Source organism: Pollicipes pollicipes, unplaced genomic scaffold (genome assembly GCF_011947565.3).
Source record: "Pollicipes pollicipes isolate AB1234 unplaced genomic scaffold, Ppol_2.1 Scaffold_1600;HRSCAF=1878_pilon_pilon_pilon, whole genome shotgun sequence".
Taxonomy (NCBI): Eukaryota; Metazoa; Arthropoda; class Thecostraca; order Pollicipedomorpha; family Pollicipedidae; genus Pollicipes; species Pollicipes pollicipes.
Genome location: NW_023595962.1, coordinates 21,786,352 through 21,808,699, shown reverse-complemented (window position 1 = coordinate 21,808,699; position 22,348 = coordinate 21,786,352). Strand labels below are relative to the sequence as shown.

Sequence of the window (22,348 nt, the reverse complement as noted above, 5' to 3'; positions counted from 1 at the left end):
TGCCTCCGTCGCTGCCAACCCGCTCGGGCGCGACGGTCTCCACCCCGCTGGCCGGAGCCGCCTGGCTCCGTCGCTGCCACCCGTTCGGGGCGCGACGGTCTCCACCCCGCGGCCGGAGCCGCCTGGCTCCTTCGCTGCCACCCGCTCGGGTGTGACGGTCTCCACCCCGCGGGCCGGAGCCCGCCTGGCTCCGTCGCTGCCACCCGCTCGGGCGCGACGGTCTCCACCCCGCGGCCGGAGCCGTCTGCCTCCGCCGCGAGGGCGGTGCTAGCTGTGGCGGCATCACCAGCCGCACAGGTAAGATATGATGTCTCAAGTTTATCTTCACTTTTGCTTAGCTAATAACTTGGCCAGAGCCCTGTTTAATTATATACAACTCATCATGACCACGACCACAACAGACAAAAGGGAAGTCAGATGATGTCAGGAAAATCTGAAATGACACTAAATTATCTGAAGTAGGTCATCGTGGAAAAACCGTCCCAAAAATCGTGGATTTTGAATCATTCTGTAACATTTGAAACCTTCTGCAACACGAACGCCTCACCGCGATCTTCTTCCGCGCACGCTACACTAAGAGTACTCTCCAGTGCATACAGATGCAACTCAAAGATCTGCAGCAAAATTCGGACCTGATGTCATGACATCGTTTGTTATCAATCACCGATTAGTGACCATTTGGAGGATATCTGATATGGAGCAGGGTTGATTATGTACAAGACAGGCAATGCTGAAAGCGTTCGTGGTCAAGTTGCCCAAAGATGCCAGTAAAATTTGAGACGCAGATGCCGTAAAATAGTTGGGATTGTGGATGTCAAATAAATGCATTTTAGTGTATAAAGTCATGCACATCGGCTTTATATGCAGTACCCAGTTCATCCCGTGAAATGGCACCGGATGTCGACCGTTCCACGGAAACCACGCACTCGGCGCATGTTGTGTCCTCGGAGCGATTGCGCAATATCAGTGCAGGTCGGTAGCTTTCACGTGAACGGTTTCAGCACGGAGGCCTGGAACCGGAGCCGATGCGTACCGCCGTCGGCTGGGATGTTGGAACCCGTTTTCCCATGTCGCCTGACTGGAAGGCTGAAGGGCTGCCTGAGGTAAGTAATTTTTTACCCCGTGTGTACAGTGGCGAAAACCACTGTACGCAGATGGAACACCGCCGTCTTGTGCATTGAATAATTGATTCGATTAATTTCACACATGCATTAGCCATGTTCTGCTGGCGGCGAAACAGGTCCAACCGGACGTGATTTGCTGCGTCAGTTCTTTGGAGCGAGCATGATTCCGGAACGCCACGGTCAGATCTGCATGGATGGAAGGTCGTACGTTCATCGTGTCCATGTCGATAACTGTTCACTGGTTGCCAGGACGGTGTGCTGGCCGGAGCTGCCGCGCCCCAGCCGGCCCCGCGGCCGGAGCCGTCTGCCTCCGCTGCTGCCACCCGCTCGGGTGTGACGGCCTCCACCCCGCGGCCGGAGCCGCCTGCCTCCGTCGCTGCACCCGCTCGGGTGTGACGGCCTCCACCCCGCGGCCGGAGCCGTCGGGCTCCGTCGCTGCCACCCGCTCGGGTGTTACGGCCCTCCACCCCACAGCCGGAGCCGCCTGCCTCCGCCGCGAGGGTGGTGCAAGTTGGGATGGCAACCACTTGCTGCGCAGGTACGATGCACCTTCGGATAAGCAACATGTTTCACTGTGTCACATGTGTACGTACCTTCGCCAGCTGTCACAAGCATCGAGTTTTTCAACTTTCGAGTTGGCAGCGCCTTGAGATTGGTCGTTTGGAGCGAGTCATCAATGTTTTAGTTCTGGCCGGTTTCGAATGAGGGCATGTAGCGTACTGTTGAATCTGTTTTGTGTTTTAGGAATCTGTTACCGGTCCTGACGGACAGCCCGGGTACGCGGAGGTGTGCCGGACTCGCCGCATACCTGGCGGAGCTACCCCGCTCCCGCGGATATATCACCGACCGCGAGGCAGCCTGATATCATCCATCTGTGGAGCTGTTTGTCCGACGGCGACAAGGCGAGGGTGGCCGCCTCCCCACGTCACCAGGACCAGCTTACAACCGGCCGCTTCAAAGTGTCGAAGCGCAAATCTGGTGCCGTGCCCGGCACCGACACCGTGCGGCGGTCAGTAATATTGTGTTGTATGACTGTCATGATCCGCTTATTGTTTCTGTTGAGGCGATCACTAAACCAATTTGAAAAACGCAGGCAACCAGTTTTGACTGTGCAGAACGTAAGAAACACAGTTTCCGATTTCCTTTTGCTTCATCCTAATAAAATTGTAAGCGAAAGTTCAGATAGTTATGAGCGCCCTCATCCCTCTCGCTCATTGCAGGGACATTTCGTCCCCCTTATTACTCCGATAATGGATGTAGTAACAGTGTCACGCGAGTGGCGCACGCCGCTAGACGATGGATTGCTATCGTACATTATGTCCTATTGCTAAATTTGGAACGTCGCGAAACGCAGGGCATCAGTTGTGCGCTGTTCATGTCCGTTGCTCCATTCCACAGCGTCTCGCTTAAGAGCGGGGCTGTTCCAGCCCAAAAGCCAAGTATCAACCGGCTTAGCGAGCGCCTCGTTGAGGACTTATGCCGCCGCTACCGAAACCCGCGGCGTGTGGGTGGCGTTGTTGTGCCGCGCTGGAGGATGGTGTTGGGGCCACCTGGCCGAGCTCCGAGAAGCCCTCCTGCGGCATCCAGCGGTAGAAGCCCACACGGGCATCGTGCTCGCACATCTGAACCAGCACACGCTGACGTCGTGGTCAGTATTCAAATGATGAAACATTTCAGTAGTTGCGGGGGTTGCATACGCAGTTGCTACCAACTCCGCAGACCTGCATATGCAACCGCAGCTAATCCTGTTCGCTACATCTCAGATGGCCTCCCGATCAGATGGCCAGATGGCAATGCTTATCGGTGCTCGTATATCCTTGCCACCAAAGCCGCTAATGAACCGTCTTGCGCCCATGCGGCACACCGACATAACTGTCTAACATATTGCAATCCGAGCAGGCGTCCGACGATTACCCACTGTAGGCCCCACGTGATTATTCCATACACGATGCCCACGTTCACGGACAATCTGTGATCTCTCCAGGTACAACGCCCGGGCGAAAGCCCTGGAGCGCATCTCGCTGCTGCAGGGGGTGCAGCTGCCGCCTGCTCGGCCTGTTGCCGCCGCAGCCCTACCGGCTCCCGCCCCGCCGCTGGAGCTGCGGGTGGTAAACGTCTATCGGCCCGGCGCACCGGTTTAGCTTGCCCGCAATAACAGTTGGGCGGGGAGGACCGCGTCGCCCGGCCACTTCTCACCAGCAGTCACCATCACCGGGCCCGACGCCGGCCAAGCGTGCCCATATTAGAAGGAGCACAGTAAATAAATGTTCTCAGTGCGGGGCCCAATTCTCCCGCGACACCGGACATAGGCGGGTGGGAAAGGGCCCCGCAAAAAACAAAATTTACTGTCCAGCGGCGAACCGTAATAGGTCCTACGACCAGTGGTTTCAACCAGTTGTAGTTATTTTTTTAGACTCTTCTGTTTTCTTTCCACACTTGAGTGATTGCGGCCGCAAGCCTGCCCACCAACCGCCAACCAGTCTTAGAAATGCCCGGGTAAAGGCTTTAGGACCATCTGTCACATAGTCTGTTAGCTGTGTGTGGTACTAATGCCACTGCTCCATGAACAAAGTCTGAGTAAACAAAGTGATTTGAACTATTTCAATTAAAAACTTCACTATCAACGATTCATCACAGCACTTGACTGTTATTTCTTTGTGGCCTCAGATTCCCGTACCTTAAACTTTCCGCCACCATATTTAGCCGTTGACAAGGAATTTCACGATAGGATGGTAAGGGTCAGGGCTCACGCAACAAGCACTGCTTAGCGCGAGTTCTAACCTCTATCATCCGTTCATATAAAAGGTTCGATCTAGGTGCTTACAAGACACTGAATGGAGTCATTCGTCGCAGCCTTTGCGACTGTGGGCAGCAATTACCCGTCGGTTTTGTTCAAAATTGACATTGACATTGGCACGGCGAAGACAAAAAAACCACAAAAAGGTCCCCTCCAGGAGCTATGCACGATGCTAACATAGGAAACCGAGTCTAAAAGAAGAGCCCCTCCCCTCGGCCTCTGAGTGCGCGGACTGCACAAGCAACGACGCCAGAGGTGCAACCAGTGTTGGTAGAGGCGATGCACTACGATTAACGACGGGCTCTACTGGTGGAAGTTCCACCACCCCGTCTCCAGCTAATTCGCTGGATTTGGTACATTTCAATTCGAAATCACTCTGTATTGAATGCATCGTAGGAGAACGCGGACGTTTCTTGCTTTACAATGACCCATTCGGGCCCTTTGTTATCCGACCCAATCAAGGCGAGACTGGATTTCCCGGGGTTCTACAAAAATAATGAGGATTCAGGACACGCGGATTGCATATCTAGTGGACCGAAACGGGGTCGATAATTTGCATTGGCTATACAACGTGTTGGCGGGATGATGATCACACTCCTAATATTTTTTCACATTTAAGAGAATGCTTCACATTTAAAGTGATTGAAGCAAGTATCATGATGAAAGAAGCTTACATAACTGTTGGTATGCTATCTGGCCGGAAAAGACTGCTCTAAACAGCACAACTTTCTGTTTGTGCTCCTCAATGCGTCATGGTTTGATCACGTTATCGTACCTTGCTTAACATTGATTGAGGGACAATTGACGGCCGCTGTATCTGGAAATTGCGCTCACGAAGGTTAGATATGAACTTCTCGGAAATAACATTTGTATTGGCCTTGATCGCCACATGGTTTGTGGAATGGCAGGATTGAAACGACGTTATTATGACGTCATGGATGCCACGGTGTCTAAAATTTCTCCCCGATTTGCCTTTCTCCATCTTCGCAGGGTTATGGCTCAGAAATTAGAGGTCTTAGGCCCAAAGAAGGGCAGGATTGTGAACGGGAACCGAAAACGTCTTAAAATTACTTTTATTTGAAACCCCATAAAAATCACAAGTGTGTAGTATACCCTTAAAACGAAAAATTATATGGGACACCGCAAATAATATGGAGTTGAAAGTGGACGCTCGTCAACCTTACCGTAGGTAATCAGCTGTAACTTGTTATCAGGTCAAAGATCAACTTCAAAATTGCTCATTAATTCTGCCTTGTCAGGACCGGTAGCACCCTTACGTCCCAGCCCGGACTCTTAGCCGCTGCCACCCTGGCGATACGGGCGGCCGGGCCCTGTTCGCGGCCCCTGTTCGATCTGTAGGTCATGAATAGTATAAACCATACACTAGTACTATCCGTGATGCGATGGGCCCTGTGACCTGGGCATCGTCATCATCATCGAACACCGGATCAGTGCTGACGCAAAAGGATGTCTTAATCGCTGCAGGGGTCCAATAAATGACGCAGTGGACCCCAGTTTGGCTTATCGGAGCCCTTGTCGAACCATGGGCGGGGAATATCTCGTTCAGTGCTATGGTCCTGGGTCCCTGTTAGGCATTCTGGACCACTGACCAGCATCGAGGCTTCACTGTTTCAGGACCCCGAATAATGCAACGGGGCCTCCGCGTGAGCTCTGCAGTCTCCCGACCCGCCTCTGTTTGGGAAAAGGGGCCCCAGGGTCCATATCGACACGGAGCCGACTATTATATATATATATGGAGCCCCCCCCCCCCCTGGGGAGGGGGACTCCTCTGGACCTAAGTGCCCCTCGCGTGCGCCCCTGATCGTGGTCATTGGAATGAGGTTTCTTGAAAAACAAAAAGTTTGGGGCCGTTTGTGACGACCCATAGAATTTCACATCAATTACAAATATAGATTACCTGGCCCGAAATGAAGGTTACAGCGTTTCTTTTACGAAGAAGCCGACCCACAATATCGTGAAGTGAGACATGACATTGCGGTGCCCCTAGAGTTTCGTGCTCCTCGAAAACTATGGCTTTATGGTTCCTTTGTGGTACCCCTCGCATGTGTGTCTGTTGTCAATGAAAAGTATGTAGATGCCGGAATAATGTGCGTCCAGACGCACGGCAAACTCGGTAAAGTATCTAGCTGCCGAAGGGCTGAAACTTGAAGCCCTTGAAATCATGTTTTGGCCCTTCGTACGCCCGGTTCAATTAGTCACATCTTGAAAATAAGGCTATGTTGTCCGGAAATGAAGGGTGCTGGTGTTGCTTCAAGGAATGAACCGATCCACGATTTTGTCAAGGGAAAAGCATCAGACAATGGTGGTCCTGAAATTGGTGCCTCTAAAAAGCAACGTTTTGGAGCTGTATGTGGGTCCAAGGAATTCGGTACCGTTGCGAAATGAGAGGGCCCAGGAATTGGGCACGTCTAAAAAAAAGGCTATGGCGTTCTCAGATTACGATTTTGGGCGCCAATCAGTCACAACATTTCGGCGCCCGTTCGATGCACAAAAGACCTCATGGATAACATAAGGGAGGGTTACGGCATAACCTCTCTTACTCTGGAGCCTTCCCTGAGTCTGAACTTAAAGAGCCAGGTCTTTACCACTACAAAATGGACAGAAATTCGGTCGCGGCAATCCGTTTAAATCACACCTGTCGGGAGAGTGATTTGACCCAAACGCATTGGCCTTTTGAACACAAGCCAGCCGAACTGCCCCATGCGGGCTGCGTACTATGTGGGGGACTCAAACCACACCTATGCATATAATTTCACACTTGGACAGAAGATGGCTTGAAAGGTCATTCGTAGATAAATTAAACATGACTGACCTTATGATGCTACCCTGTGCTACTCCGAAGTTGGCATTTTTTCTGTCGTGCTAACTACCATTCACTGATCGGTACGAGAGTTTAAGTTTCCTGTGACCATTGTGGATCTTTTTCATGCATAAGTTGTTCCAGTTGGGCGCCGAGGTCATATACGTGACAATGGAATGTCATTCCAAGGTTGCATCACGTTGAACGTCAAGTGGCTCCGTCATGGTCGCCGGAGATGGCGCTGATCATGTTGGTCACAGGGCTTTCCGCCGAATGGGCTGTGCTGTATGGGTACTGTGTGCAAGACAGGAGATGTTCAGATGCTTAAAAAAATGAAGGGCATTTAGCGCACATGATTTCCGTGGCGCCAATAGAAGTCACATGACATGAAATGGGGAAGCTAATCAGGTTGAACGGATGGCCGAGCGTCCTATCCCTGTGTGGTACGTCTTGGGCTGGGCCGTAGTTCAGCTTTCCCATTCGTCTATTTCCGCAAGGATTGCGTCTGGTCAGCATGGAAGCCCGGCTGTCTGCTGTTGACATTCCGAATATGGCCCCAACGTTGAAGCCTATCGACAGGTGTAAGGTGTATTGACATTCTGCACGTGGCTGTGATGTCGGTGATGTAATCAATGTGATGTGTGTTGGTCATGTGTTATGTTGGTCGTTGCCTTCCAAATATGTGCATGCATATCACCACCATGTGACTGACTGCCTGACCGACCATGTTGTAAGATGTGCTGCGCTTGTAGTTCGAACTTTGCTGCCACCTCCATGGCTTAGCTGAACCTGAACTTAGCTTCGACGAACAAGGCCCGCGGAAGCCGAGTTCAGGTCGCTGCCATGTGCTGGCTGGGTGGCCAGTCTAAGCAGATAGCTATTTTATGCTTGTTAGACATGCATAAGCATTCGGGTACAGGACCCTAACGCCGCGTTCTCGGTGCAAGCTGTATGTGTACATTTGTGACGGATTGAAAACGCTGCCTTGCGCTTTGCCACTGCGGCAATCGTATGCAATACATCCAATGATACGACTTGTCTTTACATATCAAGCGAATGTGAAAACATGGAAGAGGTAGTGACGGCATCGGCCCACCTTATCTGTTCGAAAGATCTGACATGAACTCCATGGTGTTGCATGCAACAAGGCCCACATTGCATGAAAAATGTCATATTCTGCAGAGAACCCATTGGCGTGGCCCTGAGCACCACATGACTTATGTCAAATACAGGGTGAATTCCCAACCCAACCAAAAATGGATAGAATTCACTGCAGCCTGTCCAGTAGTCATTGTGTGAGAACAGAACATACCTGTTTCATTGCAGTGCTGTCATCAAAGGAAGTGATCGATTGCCATGTGATGGTCAAACTCTTCAGCTCACCATAGAGTCAGGTGGGACAAAAGCCATTGTTTGGCAAGGTGGCTTTGACTGCTGAGAGCAACCAAAACAAATCATATGGTTGTTGAGCTAGGTGTGAGATAAATCCCTAGAGACCTGCCATGACCCAGTGACATCACCAGGATCGAATGTTGGATGAGAGGCAAATGCTGGATGGAAACCAAACCCATAACATATTAGATCTGCCCCTGGTACCAACAGCAGGCAGCATAAGTCACAGTCAGTTGGCTGCTCCCATGCATCTCATCACACCCACAATCTTTTGTTTCATTCCTCCATGTCCACACAGTCATAGCAAACCAACATTCAGTGACTGCCATGAGCAGTGGTGGCGAGCCTGAAGCAAGCATTGCAAGTTTCTTTGAAATGTGGTTTTGAATGTGGTATGCAGTGATATATGGAATAAATGTTTAGTTGAAAAAATGGGAAGAGAAAGCCCACGTTTGGGGACCCTTCCATAATCCCTGCAGTGCCGTGACATCAAATAATGGCAACGAGTGAGATTTTGTGCCAAAAATAGCTAACCATCACTTGCCCCAAAGTGCTAGTCACTACATTCCCACATTTCCCACACACTACATTCCCATTCATGACATCATCTTTAAAGGAATAATTTTGAGAAGCTCTTGTGTGCCATATGCCTTGGAGCATTATGGAGACATTATCAAGAATAACCTATCTATTTTTTTTCAAACCTTTAATTTGTTAGTTACTATTGCTGCTCAAGCCATTGCAGCTTTCTGGTGCTTGGTCTCATATGTACGTAGGTTACATCAAAAACATCTTTCTCATACCTGGCCCTATGTTTATGTAACCATATTAATCAGCACCACCAGTGTGCAGAATGATATGCATTATAAGCAAGTTACAGATACTGATGTGCATAAAATAGCTAACCACCACTTTGTCCAAAAGTGCTAGTCACTACATTCCCACCAATATGAATGTCCATCAGGTTTAAGAGATAGCATAACACCTCAACTTAAAAACTAGGTGGTTAAGACTGGTGGCTATCATGCATGAATGGCATGGAGATTCCTAGCAAACCAGTTTTTCAGACCAACATTTCATTTGTAGACACCAAATATAACCTCTCGCACTGCTTAAAGCCTTTAATAACCAACCATAATTTTAAACAATGGTATTGAGGCATGCAAAAATCAATTATCTTAATTCATCTCACCATTTTCATAGGAACAATTTTGACAAGCTCTTGTCTGCCTTACCCCCTGGAACATTATGGAGACATGGAGAGAACAAACTGCTTTTCAAACCTTTCAGTTGTTAGTTCTTGCTGCATGCTTAAGCCATTGCAGCTTTCTGGTGCTTGCTCTCATATGTATGTAGGTTACATAAAAAGCACCATTCTGGTACTGGGCCCCATGTCCATATAACATTAATCAGCACTGCCAGCATGCAGAATGGCATGCATTATAAGCATGTCATAATGCATGACATGCATTATAAGCATTAAAAGCGATTCGAACAGACAATTTGTTAACAACAAAGCGGAGAACAGAATTTGTTCATGGAACAAAGTAACAGAAAATCAAATATCATACTTAATGGGACCCGGGCACCGTATTGTTAGTTATCATATTGTGATCAAACTCAATATCTCAATCTCCTCAATCTCGGTAAACACTGCACAGCAACAGCTGGAGCCGCAAACAATTTCCACGAAGCACTTTTGCCAACTTAAAACCTTTCGTCAACTGGCTAGCGACGCAACCCTTCCGTGCGTACGGCGCAAAACGTACACAGCGACCTTGGCCCTGCTCCCGATTGCCGCTGCACAGCTGTTCTGACGTACAATTCTACCGGCGCTTCCAAAGTTGGAATACAATCTTCAGGCAATGCTGAGCGGGCGGGAGTATTCCAGGACAGGAAGACGGTAGACCGCAAACTGACGCGTGATTGGTCGAGGCATCTTCAGAATTGCCGGTCGGACGGGGAGCCCGTGAGCGCTACCGAGGCGGCTGGGAAATCGAGCCGACAAGTAAAAACGCCCAGAAACTGGTTGTTTCGCGCCAGCCAGGAACAAACGTGCGTGTAACTTCGATTGTAAACATGAACATGCATTCAGTTAACCTACAAGCCCTTGGAATATCATTTACTGAAAATAAAACGAGTAATAAGAATATGCCTTCACATGACTGTCGTGTGGTGTGGTGTGGTGTGGTGTGGTGTGGGTGTGGTGTGGTGTGGTGCTGTACTGTGTGGTGCTGTACTGTGCTGTGCCGTGCTTGTGCTGTGCTGTGCTGTGCTGTGGTAGCAGGGACAGATTAATGACAGCGCCACCCAGGGCTTGACAGGACGTGACAGGATGGAACGGCACACAGCGCCCCACCTCGGCTCGTCTTTTTCTGTGCAGTTCTGGTTGCCTCTGTCTCCATTCCAGCTCTGGTCTATATTATATATATGTATATCTGGTCTGGTCTGGTCTGGTCTGGTCTGGTCTGGTCTGGTTTGGTTTGGTCAGGTTTGGTCAGGTCAGGTCAGGTCAAATCTACTCGGACCCACTCCGGTCTAGTCCAGTGCGGTCCGGTCTGGTCAGGTCGGGCCTGAACAGTTCTGGTCTGGCTCGGCTTAGTCTGGTCTGTTCTGGTCCTGCCACGAACATATTTGTTCTGTCCCATCCTTCCTCCTACCCCGTCAGTTTTCCGCATTCAATCAGGTCCAGCCATGTCCCAGCCGTCCCTGTCCTGGCCCAGTTGCACCATTGTCCCTGACCAAGAAGTACCGTTGTCCCTGGCACAGTTGTACCGACCTGGCTTCCCCCCGGTACCTTAAGTCCGCAACAACACAGTTGCGGCTCCGTGGCAGAAGCAAACGGGTCAAGAGTGATTCCACCTATCGCCAAAAAACGCTCCTTACTTACTTGCGCAGCGCCTCCACGAACACGTAATGGCTGTACTCGTCCGAGCCGGGTGCGTAGAACACGTCCGCGCCCGCCTCTATCCCGAACTCGCGGATCTCCTGGAGGGCAGAACGAGAGCGGTCCCAAGCACGGCCATCTCAGCGGCATCATCGGGTGGGCGTCATCAGCGTCGGCAGCCTCGGGGCCAGTGGCTCTCTTCGAAGCTCCCGCAGACGTGCAGCTCATTCTCAGAAGCTGCTGATAGTCCTACGATAAGGCTATGGTCTTTGGAACCTTTCTGGTGCCAAAAATGGCAACGTCAAACGCCTTTTTTCGTTGCTGTTGGCTTTTTCTTGGGGGAGGGGGAGGCAACTTACCTATTGCATTACATTTCGGATGCCAACGACAACAGAACTTAAAGCGAATTTTGAGAAAGGTCGGGCCAATTCCGTACAGCGAGGACTTCTTCCAACGATTCAAGACGGCGCCACTGAAAGGCACTATGCCTCTATGTGGAGTGACATAAAAACAAGGCCACTTTTGCATGCGGGGCTTTGGTGCAGGTGACCTAAACCCGCCCCCCCCCCCTCACGGCAGGAGGATCACATCAGCTTAACGATATACCATGACCACGCCAACAAACAGTAGATCAGGACTACTCGCAGTCGGCGCGCGCTAAAGCTACAGAACATCATCAGGACAAGCCACATTAGCTGACATGGATCTGTGGGGCAGGCACCGCGATCGCAGGCACCAGAGCCACGGTGAGACTGTCCTCTGTGCCTGTTAAATGACCCTGGTCTCATCAGCTCCAGCAGCTTCCTGTCACAACGCACGCGCTCACGCCTGCGCTCGCGGCAGGGACTTCCACCCTTGAAAGGACGGGCCACCAGGTGCCCGTTCGCAATACAACCCCCACAAGTAGCACCATTACGATGGCAAGCTTATACGGCGAGCGAGAGAAACACCGTTCACCCAGCCAATCACGCCCCTTCGGGAAGAACTAAGCTGTCGTCAATGACTGGTAGAAGGAAATGTCTGTGGATTCAAATAAGAATGTTGGGAAGTTGAATTTGAATACAGGAGAGCAAACACGACCTGTTACTGGCAGGAGTGTACCACGCATTTTCACTGGATATTGCACAAGTCACTCTCCACTTCCTTGCAGGCGTCTAGTCTGCCATTTCACCGGGGGCTAGCAATGCTTTACCAAAAAAGCACAAAAACGGCCTATCCTTGGAAAAATCCCCCAGGTAGACCTTAAACTGTTCACATAGGTAGGGCGGTAATAATAGCACCACTCCTCGGAGAAGAGGAGAATTCTGAAGAAACTCGGAACTCGTACACATCTGTCATAAATTACACCGCTGCGATTGTTAGTTTTTTTGGCAAGTAATGGCACGGGATTTAGGCCATGGAATTTTCAGAGACGTCTGGAAAGTTATACCAGAAAATAACTGCAAGATGTCTGTGCTGCAAGAGCAGATGCCCATGAATCATGGCATTGACACGTTTTACAGGCGACAGCAAAATACGACACTGACATAAGAGGCCCTGACGGGGAAGATTCCCGTTACCTAATCCACCCGCCATCCATGCGGCTGGGGTCATACCCGCCACCCATGGGGATGGGGTAATTCCCACCCGCTACCCATGGTGGCTACTCATCCATTATCCCTTCAACCCATTGTTTACCCAGTTCACCGGAGGCCTCAAAATGTCATCATGTAACATACAGCAACACAGCAGAGGGCATTGCAAGGCTCACTGGTCACGGTGGCGAACTTGTGTAGCGGGCCGTACATGCATGTCATCAACATCGCCCGGTCTCGCGTCATCATTGTATGCTAAAGCGTGACGTTAAAATGATAGACATGTACACTAGATGTCATGTTCCACCTGTAATTACTGTCCATTCTCACGTCCATGACTGACGCGTGACCTTCGGGACCTCCCACCTACTGGTTGTTTCAAAGGGCGTCCTTATCGGCTACGTTGTATGCCACACACACCAACGGCAGTTAAAAGGCCACAACATGACCTCATCGTTCACGTCGGTGACACACAGCAGGGCCAGAGGTGCAAAGAAAACTGTATGTCAGAACCCACAGTCCCGGCCATCTTTCAGAGAAAAAAACAAAATTTTCAGGATGGAATTCTTTAAAAGGTCAAGGATGTTACAAATGTAACAAAGGTCACAAGATCACGTGATCACGAAAAGACCGGGAGTGGTCATAATTATTTATCGCGGCAGCACCGGATCGTCCCAATTAATTTCTGGCTCATCTTTCTAGATAAGCCTCAATATTCGACGTCATATGTTGTGGCCCATATGACCTCGAGAAGTAAATGTCACTTGGATGTCGTATGGGGACATATGTGACCCTACGCGCGAGATTTCATCGACACCGGAGAGGTTACGGTGGGCACGACTGGCCTTGGTGCAGCCAAAAGCTCATTAGTATCAGGCAAGGTCCAGACTCTTCTCGTAAACACACGGCGAGTCTGGGTGGCATCCCATACCTCAGGCGCCTTCGTGTTATCTGCCAACCACGCTCGACCGAGCTCACCTCCCAACTTCCGCCTCCTGCTACGCTGCAAACACGAGCGCGCGCGAGCGAGACGTGTCATTTGACGTCACGAGTCCCGGTCTACGAGAACCCGCGCGCCGGTGGCACGCGGGCTCCGTGAGTGCAGCTACCTCTGGGCTGTTGAAGCGCACGCAGTAGGCGGCGTGGTGGACCGGCCCCATGACGTCATAGACGCGGCCGAGAGGGCGGCGGCCGCTCTCGAGGAACAGCACCGAGTCGATGTCGAGCGGCGGCGAGCCGGGAGTCGACTGTACCACCACTGGTGACAGGAGATACAGTCAGACCGCTGGTGACAGGGGATACAGCCAGACTATTGGTGCAGATATACAGATCACTGGTGGTGGGAACCTCTGTCAACCTAGTCAAACCTCTGGTGGTGGGAATACAGTCAAACCTCTGGTGGTGGGAAAACAGTCAAACTTCCGGTGGTGGGAATACAATAAAACCTGTCGTGGTGGGAATACAGTCAGACCACTGGTAGGGGATACAGTCGGACCGCTGGTGGCGACACAGTCGGACCACTGGTGGGGACACAGTCGGACCACTGGTGGGGATGCAGTCGGACCGCTGGTGGGGACACAGTCGGACCACTGGTGGGGACACAGTCGGACCACTGGTGGGACACAGTCGGACCGCTAGTGGGGATACAGTCGGACCGCTGGTGGGGACACAGTCGGACCGCTGGTGGGGACACAGTCGGACCACCGCACTGGTGAAGTGGAGAGGTGCTGCTAGTGAAGAGGACACGAGACCAAATGTCATGGCGAAACAGGCAGATCTGAGGTCATAACACCAGTAAACTGCAGACGTCGTTCCCTGAGCCTTGTGTGCGACCGGTTCAACCTTCCTCCCGCCCCATCACCCTGGCCGATCTAGCCAAACCAAGTGACAGTCTGTAATTCCTCAGCCAGTGAAGGCGCAGCAACATCAGTGAAAAGTCCATCCATGCAGGTGTCCAAATAAAACAATCAATGACAAAATAGGAAGACAAACTGCATCGCTACCAGCGGGGCCAATGCCCCTGGGCTTTAGGCTACATTCAGTCGGGCCGAACACAGCACTGGTTCAAACACAGCGACGGCTATTCTGCCCACATCTTCAGATTCATCGCACTCTGTAGCAGCCAAAACCCGCGTGCAGTTTTATAGACTTCGGTGGCATAATCAGGGAGAGCGTCCAAGTGAAGTGCAACGAAAGATCAGGTAACCTCAACACACTTTACATCAGAGAGAAAAAGCTATCTGAATTGCAGACCGTTTCCGTTCAGAGAGGTCGACTCCAGGCCGGTATCGCCTCTGTGAGCGGACTCGGCGCATCCCGTCCAGACAGCATATGGTCGCTGACAAACCCCTACTTAATCTTTTTCCGCAGAGATGAACATCAAATTGATTATGCCAGAGGCTCGGAATAAGTCACAGAAGGCGCCCTGCGCGTGACGTTCGCAGCGAAGACAACAGTACTGCGAAGATGGTCGATTGCGACATATCGTTTCAATCGATTGCGTCATTCTTGACGCAAGCGATTTACTGCGATCACCAATGAACCCATGCTTTAGCCCCGGCGAGAGCTAGGCTAGTGAAGCTCACAGGTGAGGGACACTTATCGGGGTAGTTCCTTCCGTCAGGCTCTATGACAACGGTAATGGAAATGACGCCGAACACGTGGCAGAAGATAGAAACTTGCCGTGTGGAGATCACGCACAATCTCACAGACGACAAAACCACACAGACAAGCAACATAACTGAGTCAATACAACTCAGTGACGCCAAAACAACACAGGATAAGCGGCACACCGCAAGGGCTTGGTTTTGTACCATAAGTGCAAGACGGCACAGCCTACCACTGAAAGCATATGGGGGGGGGGGGTGGGGGATAAGGATTCATCAGACCAGGACCACCGCCGATTATCAGGTCACCAACGCATAGGAACAACATCACATAGGAACAACCCACCAACTGAGCGCCACGCAGGAACAACAGCCCACCAAACCAAGACCACCCAGCAAAAACAACCCACCGACTAAACACCATGCAGGAACAACAGCCCATCAACTGAACACCACCCAGGAACAACAACCCACCAAATGAGCACTACGCAGGAACAACAGCTCATCAAACCAAGGACCACCAAGCAACAACAACCCACCAATCGAACGCTACGCATGGATCACAGCGCACCCACGCGAAACCTCGCGTGGAAAGCGGCCCACCAGCCGCGGCACGACGTTCGCCCGCCGCCGCCCGCGGGCCGGCCAAGCCGACTCTCACCGAGACACTCGACGACGCTGGCCACGGTGCCCACGCGCGTGCACTGCTCCTCCGGCAGCGAGATGCGCAGGTGCTCGATGGCCGGTAAGTCCAGCAGGCCTGTGACGTCAGAGAGCGACGTCACAGCGCGGCCAGGGCGGGCGAGGTGAGACGAAACGAGACGAGATAAGACAAGGCAAGGCAAGCAAGACAAGACAAGACAAGACAAGACAAGACAAGGCAAGGCAAGGCAAGGCAAGGCAGGCAAGGCAAGGCAAGGCAAGGCAAGGCAAGGCAAGGCAAGGCAAGGCAAGGCAAGGCAAGGCAAGGCAAGGGCAGCAGGGCAGGGCAGGGCAGGGCAGGGCAGGGCAGGGCAGGGCAGGGCAGGGTAGGGCAGGGCAGGGCAGGGCAGGGCAGGGCAGGGCAAGACAAGACAAGACAAGACAAGACAAGACAAGACAAAGACAAGACAAGACAAGACAGGCGAGGCGAGGCGAGACGGGGCGGAAGGGGCGGGGCGGAGAGGAAGGGGCAAGGTGGGGTAGGGTGGAAGGGCACGGCGGGGCGGGGCGGAAGGGGCAAGGCGGGGCGGGGCGGAAGGGGCGGAATGAACAAGGCGGGAGGGGGGCGGGAGGGGCAGAGCAGGACGGGCAGGGCGGGAGAGGAGGGGTGCGGCACAGTGTTTGGGCGATGACGGGGTGTAGGTCGGTAACGCTAAATATCAGGAGCATGATGCCGCGTGTTAAATTTGCAGGGTGGAGAAACAGAAGGGTAACTGTTCAAAGTCACACACCAACGTTTTAGGGGATTGGGCCTGTCCAGAAAACCTCCTAGTCTTCTGTATATTGGAGAATGTACCAAATTATGTTTATAACAGGTATTCACATAAAAGAACAGTCTGATTCTATCATGGATGCAAACATGGGACAACGGCGTCCACCTTTTATACCGGCCATGAAATAAAATGGACATAAACAACATAGAGCTCATACACTGCCCATTTGGATACTACCACAACAGGTAAAGCTTATACTTCTCTCCTGCCGGCCACCGACAACAAACTTCACTGGCCCACCACCGAATGAAGCCTATCTGCGCTGTTCGCGGACAGACTGAATCCTGTCCGTGAACCGAAATCAGCCAGTAAGATCACTTGAACAGCGGCGTGTCTGCTGCAGCCGCCGCTGTCCTGCCAATGAGCACCTTCACCCCAGGGAACTTGCTAAGCCACCCTGGCCCGGGGGCAGAGTTGCTGAGCAACCATGGACCTACGGCAGGGTTGCTCAGCACTCGTCCCGAGGACAGAGTTGCTGAGAAGCTTAGGCTTGAGCACTCACATAGTTCTCCTTTGGTCATGGGCCCGAAGACACGCCGAGCCTTGTCCTTCTCGCCTCCCTCCTCCTCCTCCTCCTCCTTCTCAGCGACCTCCTGGCCGTCCGAGTCGGAGCTCGAGTCGGAGTCGGAGCTCGAGTCCGAGTCGGACTCGGAGTCCTCCGAGCTGCCGGCCACGGGCGGTTGTTGTCGGGGCGCTTCCCGCCCAGCGATGGCAGAGTCGGGACGGCAGCAGAGGATCACGTCTGAACACTGAGCCGGGAACGTGTGAGCGCCCATACCGTGCCTCCACCCCTGTCTCCACGACCCGCATGCGGTCTAATGGCAGTTGCTGCAGCGAGTGGATTGACACATACATCCCTGGCGGAAGTTGATAGAAGTGGCGCATTAACTTGCACCGATCACACTGTTCGCCGACATAGCATTAGATCAGGACAAGCCGACGAGCATCGGATATAAATAAATTCATAGAGTTTATACATCAACCAGCCAAATAACGCTTATCTGAAGACATTGCAGGCAAGTTCGTCGATTGTCGTTTATTTCACCCTATACTGTCGGCCACTTCCACCCCTTGAAAACCTATTCGTTTCCAAAGGCACGTCTCGTTACCGGTACCCCCCTGTTCGCCCACTACCACGCATCTACACCACTCTCTCCACAGCCCCTGCATCTCTTCCACCTCGCTCGCAGCTCCTTCCACCTCGCATGCAAACCTTTCCACCTCACTTGCAGCCTTTTCACCCCTTTTTCAGCCCCTTCCACCTCGCTTATAGCCCTTTCCACCCCGCTTGTGGCCGTTGCCACCTCTCCTGCACCCCAATTTGTCTGCACCTGTTCCCACATAACCTAAACACTTTCCCACCTCCCAAGTGCCCTCCCTACCTCCCCGGTCCCTCTGTCTCACCTCCTCCCGCATCGCGTTCCCTTGCCTGCACCCTCTATGATGCCTGCCCACCTGTGCCACACCGTCCTCACCTGTCAGCGGCGCCACGGACAGCGCGGCCGCCGGCGTCCGCGGCGGTCCACCGCGGCGCCGGCGCCCCTCCGCCGAGCCCGCGCCCGTCCGGCCGGAGCACCACCACCCCGGCGCTCGTCTCCACGTCCTGGGGCGTGCCGGCGGCCGCCGCGGGCTCCACCGCGCCGGCGCCGTCCGTCGCGGGGGAGGTGAGCTCCACGGGATCTGTTCCACTGAGCGTGTTGTCCACTGCACTGGATGTGAGGTCCACGAGGTCCACTTTACCGGCAGTGCCGTGCGCTGTGCCGGAGACGACTTCCACGTGATCGCCTCCACCGCTAGCAAAGTCCATCTGGTCCACCCCATCGGCGGTAAGGTCCATGCGGTTCTCTGCGCCGGAAGTAAGGTCCACCATGGCCACGGAAACCGGGCTGTCTCTCCGCTGCTGCATAGGATCCGCAGCGGACACCGGGTCCACAGCGGACACCGGATCCGCAGCGGACGCTGGATCCACAGCGGACACCGGACCCACAGTGGACACCGGGTGGGCCAGATTCGTCGCGGGTCGGCCCGCCGCTACTGCTGCAACAGGTCCCAGAGGAGAGCACTGGTCAGTGAAGGCACGGCCATTATCAGACAGGCGACCGCGCCAAGACATGCGTTCGATGACTGCACCGCTGACTGCACCGCTGACTGCACCGCACCAAGAACCCACGCGCTCGAAGGCGGATCCCAGCGCACCATGCAGGCGGCAACAATCCACTTCCGAGGCGTGGGAGGCGGCGCGCGGCGTGGGAAGTCAGCTGGCCACTGGTGTTCTTACGGGAACGCATGGACCTCAGTGGACAGTCCTATCGGTGGAATGAACATCCTGACCTGCGTGGAGAGTGCTGACAAATATTGGCGTGGAAATGCTATTGGCGGCGCGAATTTAAGGGATGCGTTCCACAACTGTATTGGGTTTTAAGCTGAGATAGCCATTTTGAAGATCGTTCGGTGCAGTTAACAGCCCTGCCCTTCTAGGGATGAGCCTGTTCTGAACTAGACGCCGGCGAAGTCGTGCAGACTAATTCGGTCACCCAGGCACGCATGAAACGCGCCACAAGGATCAAGGAGAAGATAATATATTTAATGGCATTCATTGCACAAAAAGTGCAAGAAGCGTCACTAGAAACGCACGCCATAGAAGCTTCACTCAAATGCTGCCACCATGTTGGCCATACGACGTTCAAGGTCAATGAAAATATGATCTTTGCGTTAGTCGTGCCTGATGTACGTAAGCACGATCTCTGGAACCAAAGGCATTCAATTGGCTCTCAAACAACGCTACGCATTAAGCGCAGGTCTAAAAAACAAACCACGTTTCATGCTACATTATACAGGGAGTTGGACAGTGGTGCTAGTTATTACGGAAATAGGATATGTCGGCGAACACCCCCAAATTAAATACCTCAAGAATAGCATATAAATGAGCACGTGAATGCAAGTGTACATAAAATCACAGCTTAAGATGCAAATACACCACAAAAAGGGCCAGAAGACATGCAAACGACCTTTGTGTCCTGGGAACAGGGCACACATTACAGGACACCTCTCGAAAAGTTGCAGTATTGTAAGTGAGTCAGCCTGTCCGCTGGGGCAGCAATTGCGCACGGCCAGTTCTGCAGCCCTTCTGACGCCATAAACGGTTCTATGACGCAATGAAAAGATCACGTAGTGCGGGGTATATTTACCAAGTTGTGAAATTGTGTCATCTAAAGCAGTCTTTTAGGGCTCAAAAGCACACCAAAAATTACAATGAGCATATTTAATCATATCTGGCAGTTGCCTCATTACCTTGAAATGTCGATTATCCCCTTGAACTGAAAAGTTACAAAATCCTGAGTTTTTGGAGACATGCTGACATGGTGACTCCAACAACTGCCATAACCTCATTGACCAATTGTGTCCTCTCCACATCCTCTATTGAACACTAAAGCAATTTTGTGAAATGGCATGGCATGATATAACATTGTGCTGACTGGGCGCGAAACCCGACGCTCAACACCCCTCCCCTCACCTGGCGGCATCGGCTGCTGCTCCTCCTCCTCCTCCTCGTTGGATTCATCGCTGGAGCTGTACTCGACCAGCGCCATCTGACCGCCGTGGCCGGCAGCTGAACTGCCGCTGTTAACCGGCGACGGCGCTAGCGCCGGGCCGGACGACCGATCAGCGCCGCGGTCGGCTGTCGTGCCGGCATCCTCAGCCCCACCCACTGATGACGTCACGCCGCTGCCGGGGTCGTGATTGGCGGGGAGCCCGTCACCAGCTCTAGGGGGCGTGCCAGGGGAGCCCTGCCAGGTCCGCTGGTCGCCTGACCACGCCTCCGCGGCAACTGGGTGCACAGAGTCCGCCACTGGGCAAAGGTGGACAGGTGGGCTGCTTGTGTGGAGGATGGCTGCAGTGGGGGCAGCAGGAGTGATGATGGCACTTGAAACTGATGCATCACCGCTGCGGGGAGGAGAGCAGCCATCACGCATTGGACTGCCTTCTGCACACAGTGTGATGGTCTGATCTGTGTGACAGTCCATGACACTATCTCTGTCTGCTGTGACAGGCTTTGTAGATGCACAGTCTGTGTCTGCCCTCTGATACACTGCTGGAGATGCTGGCCATTGCTGGGTTACGTGAGATGAGGAGTCAGCTAATTCGCTGTCAGAACATGAAACTGGGCCAGTGTCATAATTTATTACTGCTGGTTCTTCAGGCTTCATTAGTTTTGGTTTGTTGGAGCAATGCTCTTCTAATGAACCATGTCCATCTTGGCCATCCTGCTGTCCAGACATCATACCACTGAACTTAAAGCAAATGTTGACAATGATGTACTTAGATCCTGTCAAATGTGAATGTCTTCAAGTTGTGATCCATTTGCACCTGCAACATCAAGCCATAAAAATATGCAAATACATGGTGGCTTGACAGAAACCCAGCTGGTATGTCATTGCAAGCACAGTGGAAGCAAAAAGCCCCAAGCATATACACAGTATACAAATAACATAAAACTAAACAGATGTTCAGCATACACTTAGCACAATGCAGCAAAACAGACATTTATATTCTGACCTCCCTTAACCCTTAACAAGTCTACATGGCAAGTACCAAATGTACTGTACCTATAGAATTTATATCTGACACCCATGGACTATACCAGGGCTGAGGTTTTCTACCTCTTTGCAAGCATACCAGCATCCACCAGACATCCTGTGGATTACTTCACACCCTAAAGCATGAAAAACAAAAACTACCAGATGAATTTGTTTGATTGCTGCTCCAGATATTCTGAAAGGTGGATCCCATTGACCTCATACATCAAGTGCCAAAAGTATGTACAAGCAGCTTCTGCTTGCTACTGCCCAATATAGTCAATGATGAGGTAAGTAACTGCCATGGGCAGTATGGCCCCAGATTCCAAATACATGGAAATACTGGATCAGCTGCATATATTTTTTGCTACCAGTCCAAGGCGAAAACTTCACAATGGTGGCATACCTGCCCTCTCCATACTTCAGCCTTAATGTCTAATAAAAGCAGTGCATGTTGTACATGTACAAATGTTACATCAGCAACACAAAATCATAGCTTAGCAAGGCACTATTTCAGGCATGTATCACAAAAATATTCCCTTGCACTCATCCGACTAAGGACATACCAAATTGAGCTACCTTTACAGATAGAAGACCCAAGTGTGAATAGGTATAAGCTGCCACACAAACTGAGCCCTGCGGGCCACCTTTTGCCTACCCAAATATCCACTTGGAACTTTGCGCCTAATGTAAAAAAACATTCGATACGGCCTGCAGCCATCTAATTTCAAGCCAAGGCGGGCGCATGCAGTGCATGCATGGGTCTTAACAACATGGTCAACAGCACCCCCTCACGCCACATGCAACCACGCCGCCTACCACGCTGTCGCACAGCATCAGCTCGTTCCAAATTTCAATCCTTGAATCACACATTAAAGTGGCTTGACAGTGAACTGAAGCTTTTCCAATAAATGACGTCATATAAAGTCAGCAAAATAAGCTCTGGAGAATTGTATGCACTTATATACCATAATAGCATACCAAAAACGTTCTATTCACTAAAAGTATAACTGCAAATATATCTCAAGGCGTCATTTAAACAATAAAATTTTGAGGGACGTAATTACTATGACTTCCTTCGCATTAGCAGCGGTC

At 51.9% G+C, this 22,348-nt stretch overlaps 2 protein-coding genes and 2 long non-coding RNA genes across 4 annotated transcripts; 2 read left to right on the top strand and 2 right to left on the bottom strand.

Annotated features, from left to right (window-relative positions):
- Positions 1 to 214: 214 nt before the first annotated feature.
- Positions 215 to 1,414, top strand: LOC119089576 (uncharacterized). The gene is made up of 3 exons (XR_005093167.1): positions 215 to 297; positions 1,002 to 1,103; positions 1,374 to 1,414. It is a non-coding gene; the product is annotated as an uncharacterized LOC119089576 (long non-coding RNA).
- A 611-nt stretch (positions 1,415 to 2,025) lies between these two features.
- LOC119095001 (uncharacterized) lies at positions 2,026 to 3,553 on the top strand. Its single transcript, XR_005093847.1, has 3 exons — positions 2,026 to 2,133; positions 2,523 to 2,772; positions 3,109 to 3,553. It is a non-coding gene; the product is annotated as an uncharacterized LOC119095001 (long non-coding RNA).
- Positions 3,554 to 11,020: 7,467 nt separating this feature from the next.
- Positions 11,021 to 17,597, bottom strand: LOC119114550 (H/ACA ribonucleoprotein complex non-core subunit NAF1-like). The gene is made up of 4 exons (XM_037238646.1): positions 17,179 to 17,597; positions 15,863 to 15,961; positions 13,705 to 13,853; positions 11,021 to 11,122 (listed from the first exon to the last, which is right to left on the bottom strand). The coding sequence occupies exons 1-4, from the start codon at positions 17,450 to 17,452 to the stop codon at positions 11,021 to 11,023; spliced, it is 624 nt and encodes a 207-aa protein (XP_037094541.1). The 5' UTR covers positions 17,453 to 17,597.
- LOC119114538 (uncharacterized) lies at positions 17,575 to 22,040 on the bottom strand. The gene is made up of 4 exons (XM_037238637.1): positions 21,912 to 22,040; positions 20,191 to 21,044; positions 18,318 to 18,713; positions 17,575 to 17,579 (listed from the first exon to the last, which is right to left on the bottom strand). The coding sequence occupies exons 2-4, from the start codon at positions 20,957 to 20,959 to the stop codon at positions 17,575 to 17,577; spliced, it is 1,170 nt and encodes a 389-aa protein (XP_037094532.1). The 5' UTR covers positions 20,960 to 21,044; positions 21,912 to 22,040.
- Between the last annotated feature and the right edge of the window lie 308 nt (positions 22,041 to 22,348).

Excerpts from the sequence above, each read along its gene's own strand:
- LOC119114538 (XM_037238637.1), bottom strand. The coding sequence starts at position 20,959 with ATGATGTCTGGACAGCAGGATGGCCAAGATGGACATGGTTCATTAGAA. Across the intron at positions 18,714-20,190 it reads GCAGCAGCCGATGCCGCCAG|CAGTAGCGGCGGGCCGACCC; the intron begins GTGAGGGGAGGG and ends GACCTGTTGCAG.
- LOC119114550 (XM_037238646.1), bottom strand. The coding sequence starts at position 17,452 with ATGGGCGCTCACACGTTCCCGGCTCAGTGTTCAGACGTGATCCTCTGC. Across the intron at positions 15,962-17,178 it reads CATGACCAAAGGAGAACTAT|GCCTGCTGGACTTACCGGCC; the intron begins GTGAGTGCTCAA and ends CTGACGTCACAG. Across the intron at positions 13,854-15,862 it reads CAGCGTCGTCGAGTGTCTCG|TGGTGGTACAGTCGACTCCC; the intron begins GTGAGAGTCGGC and ends TCCTGTCACCAG.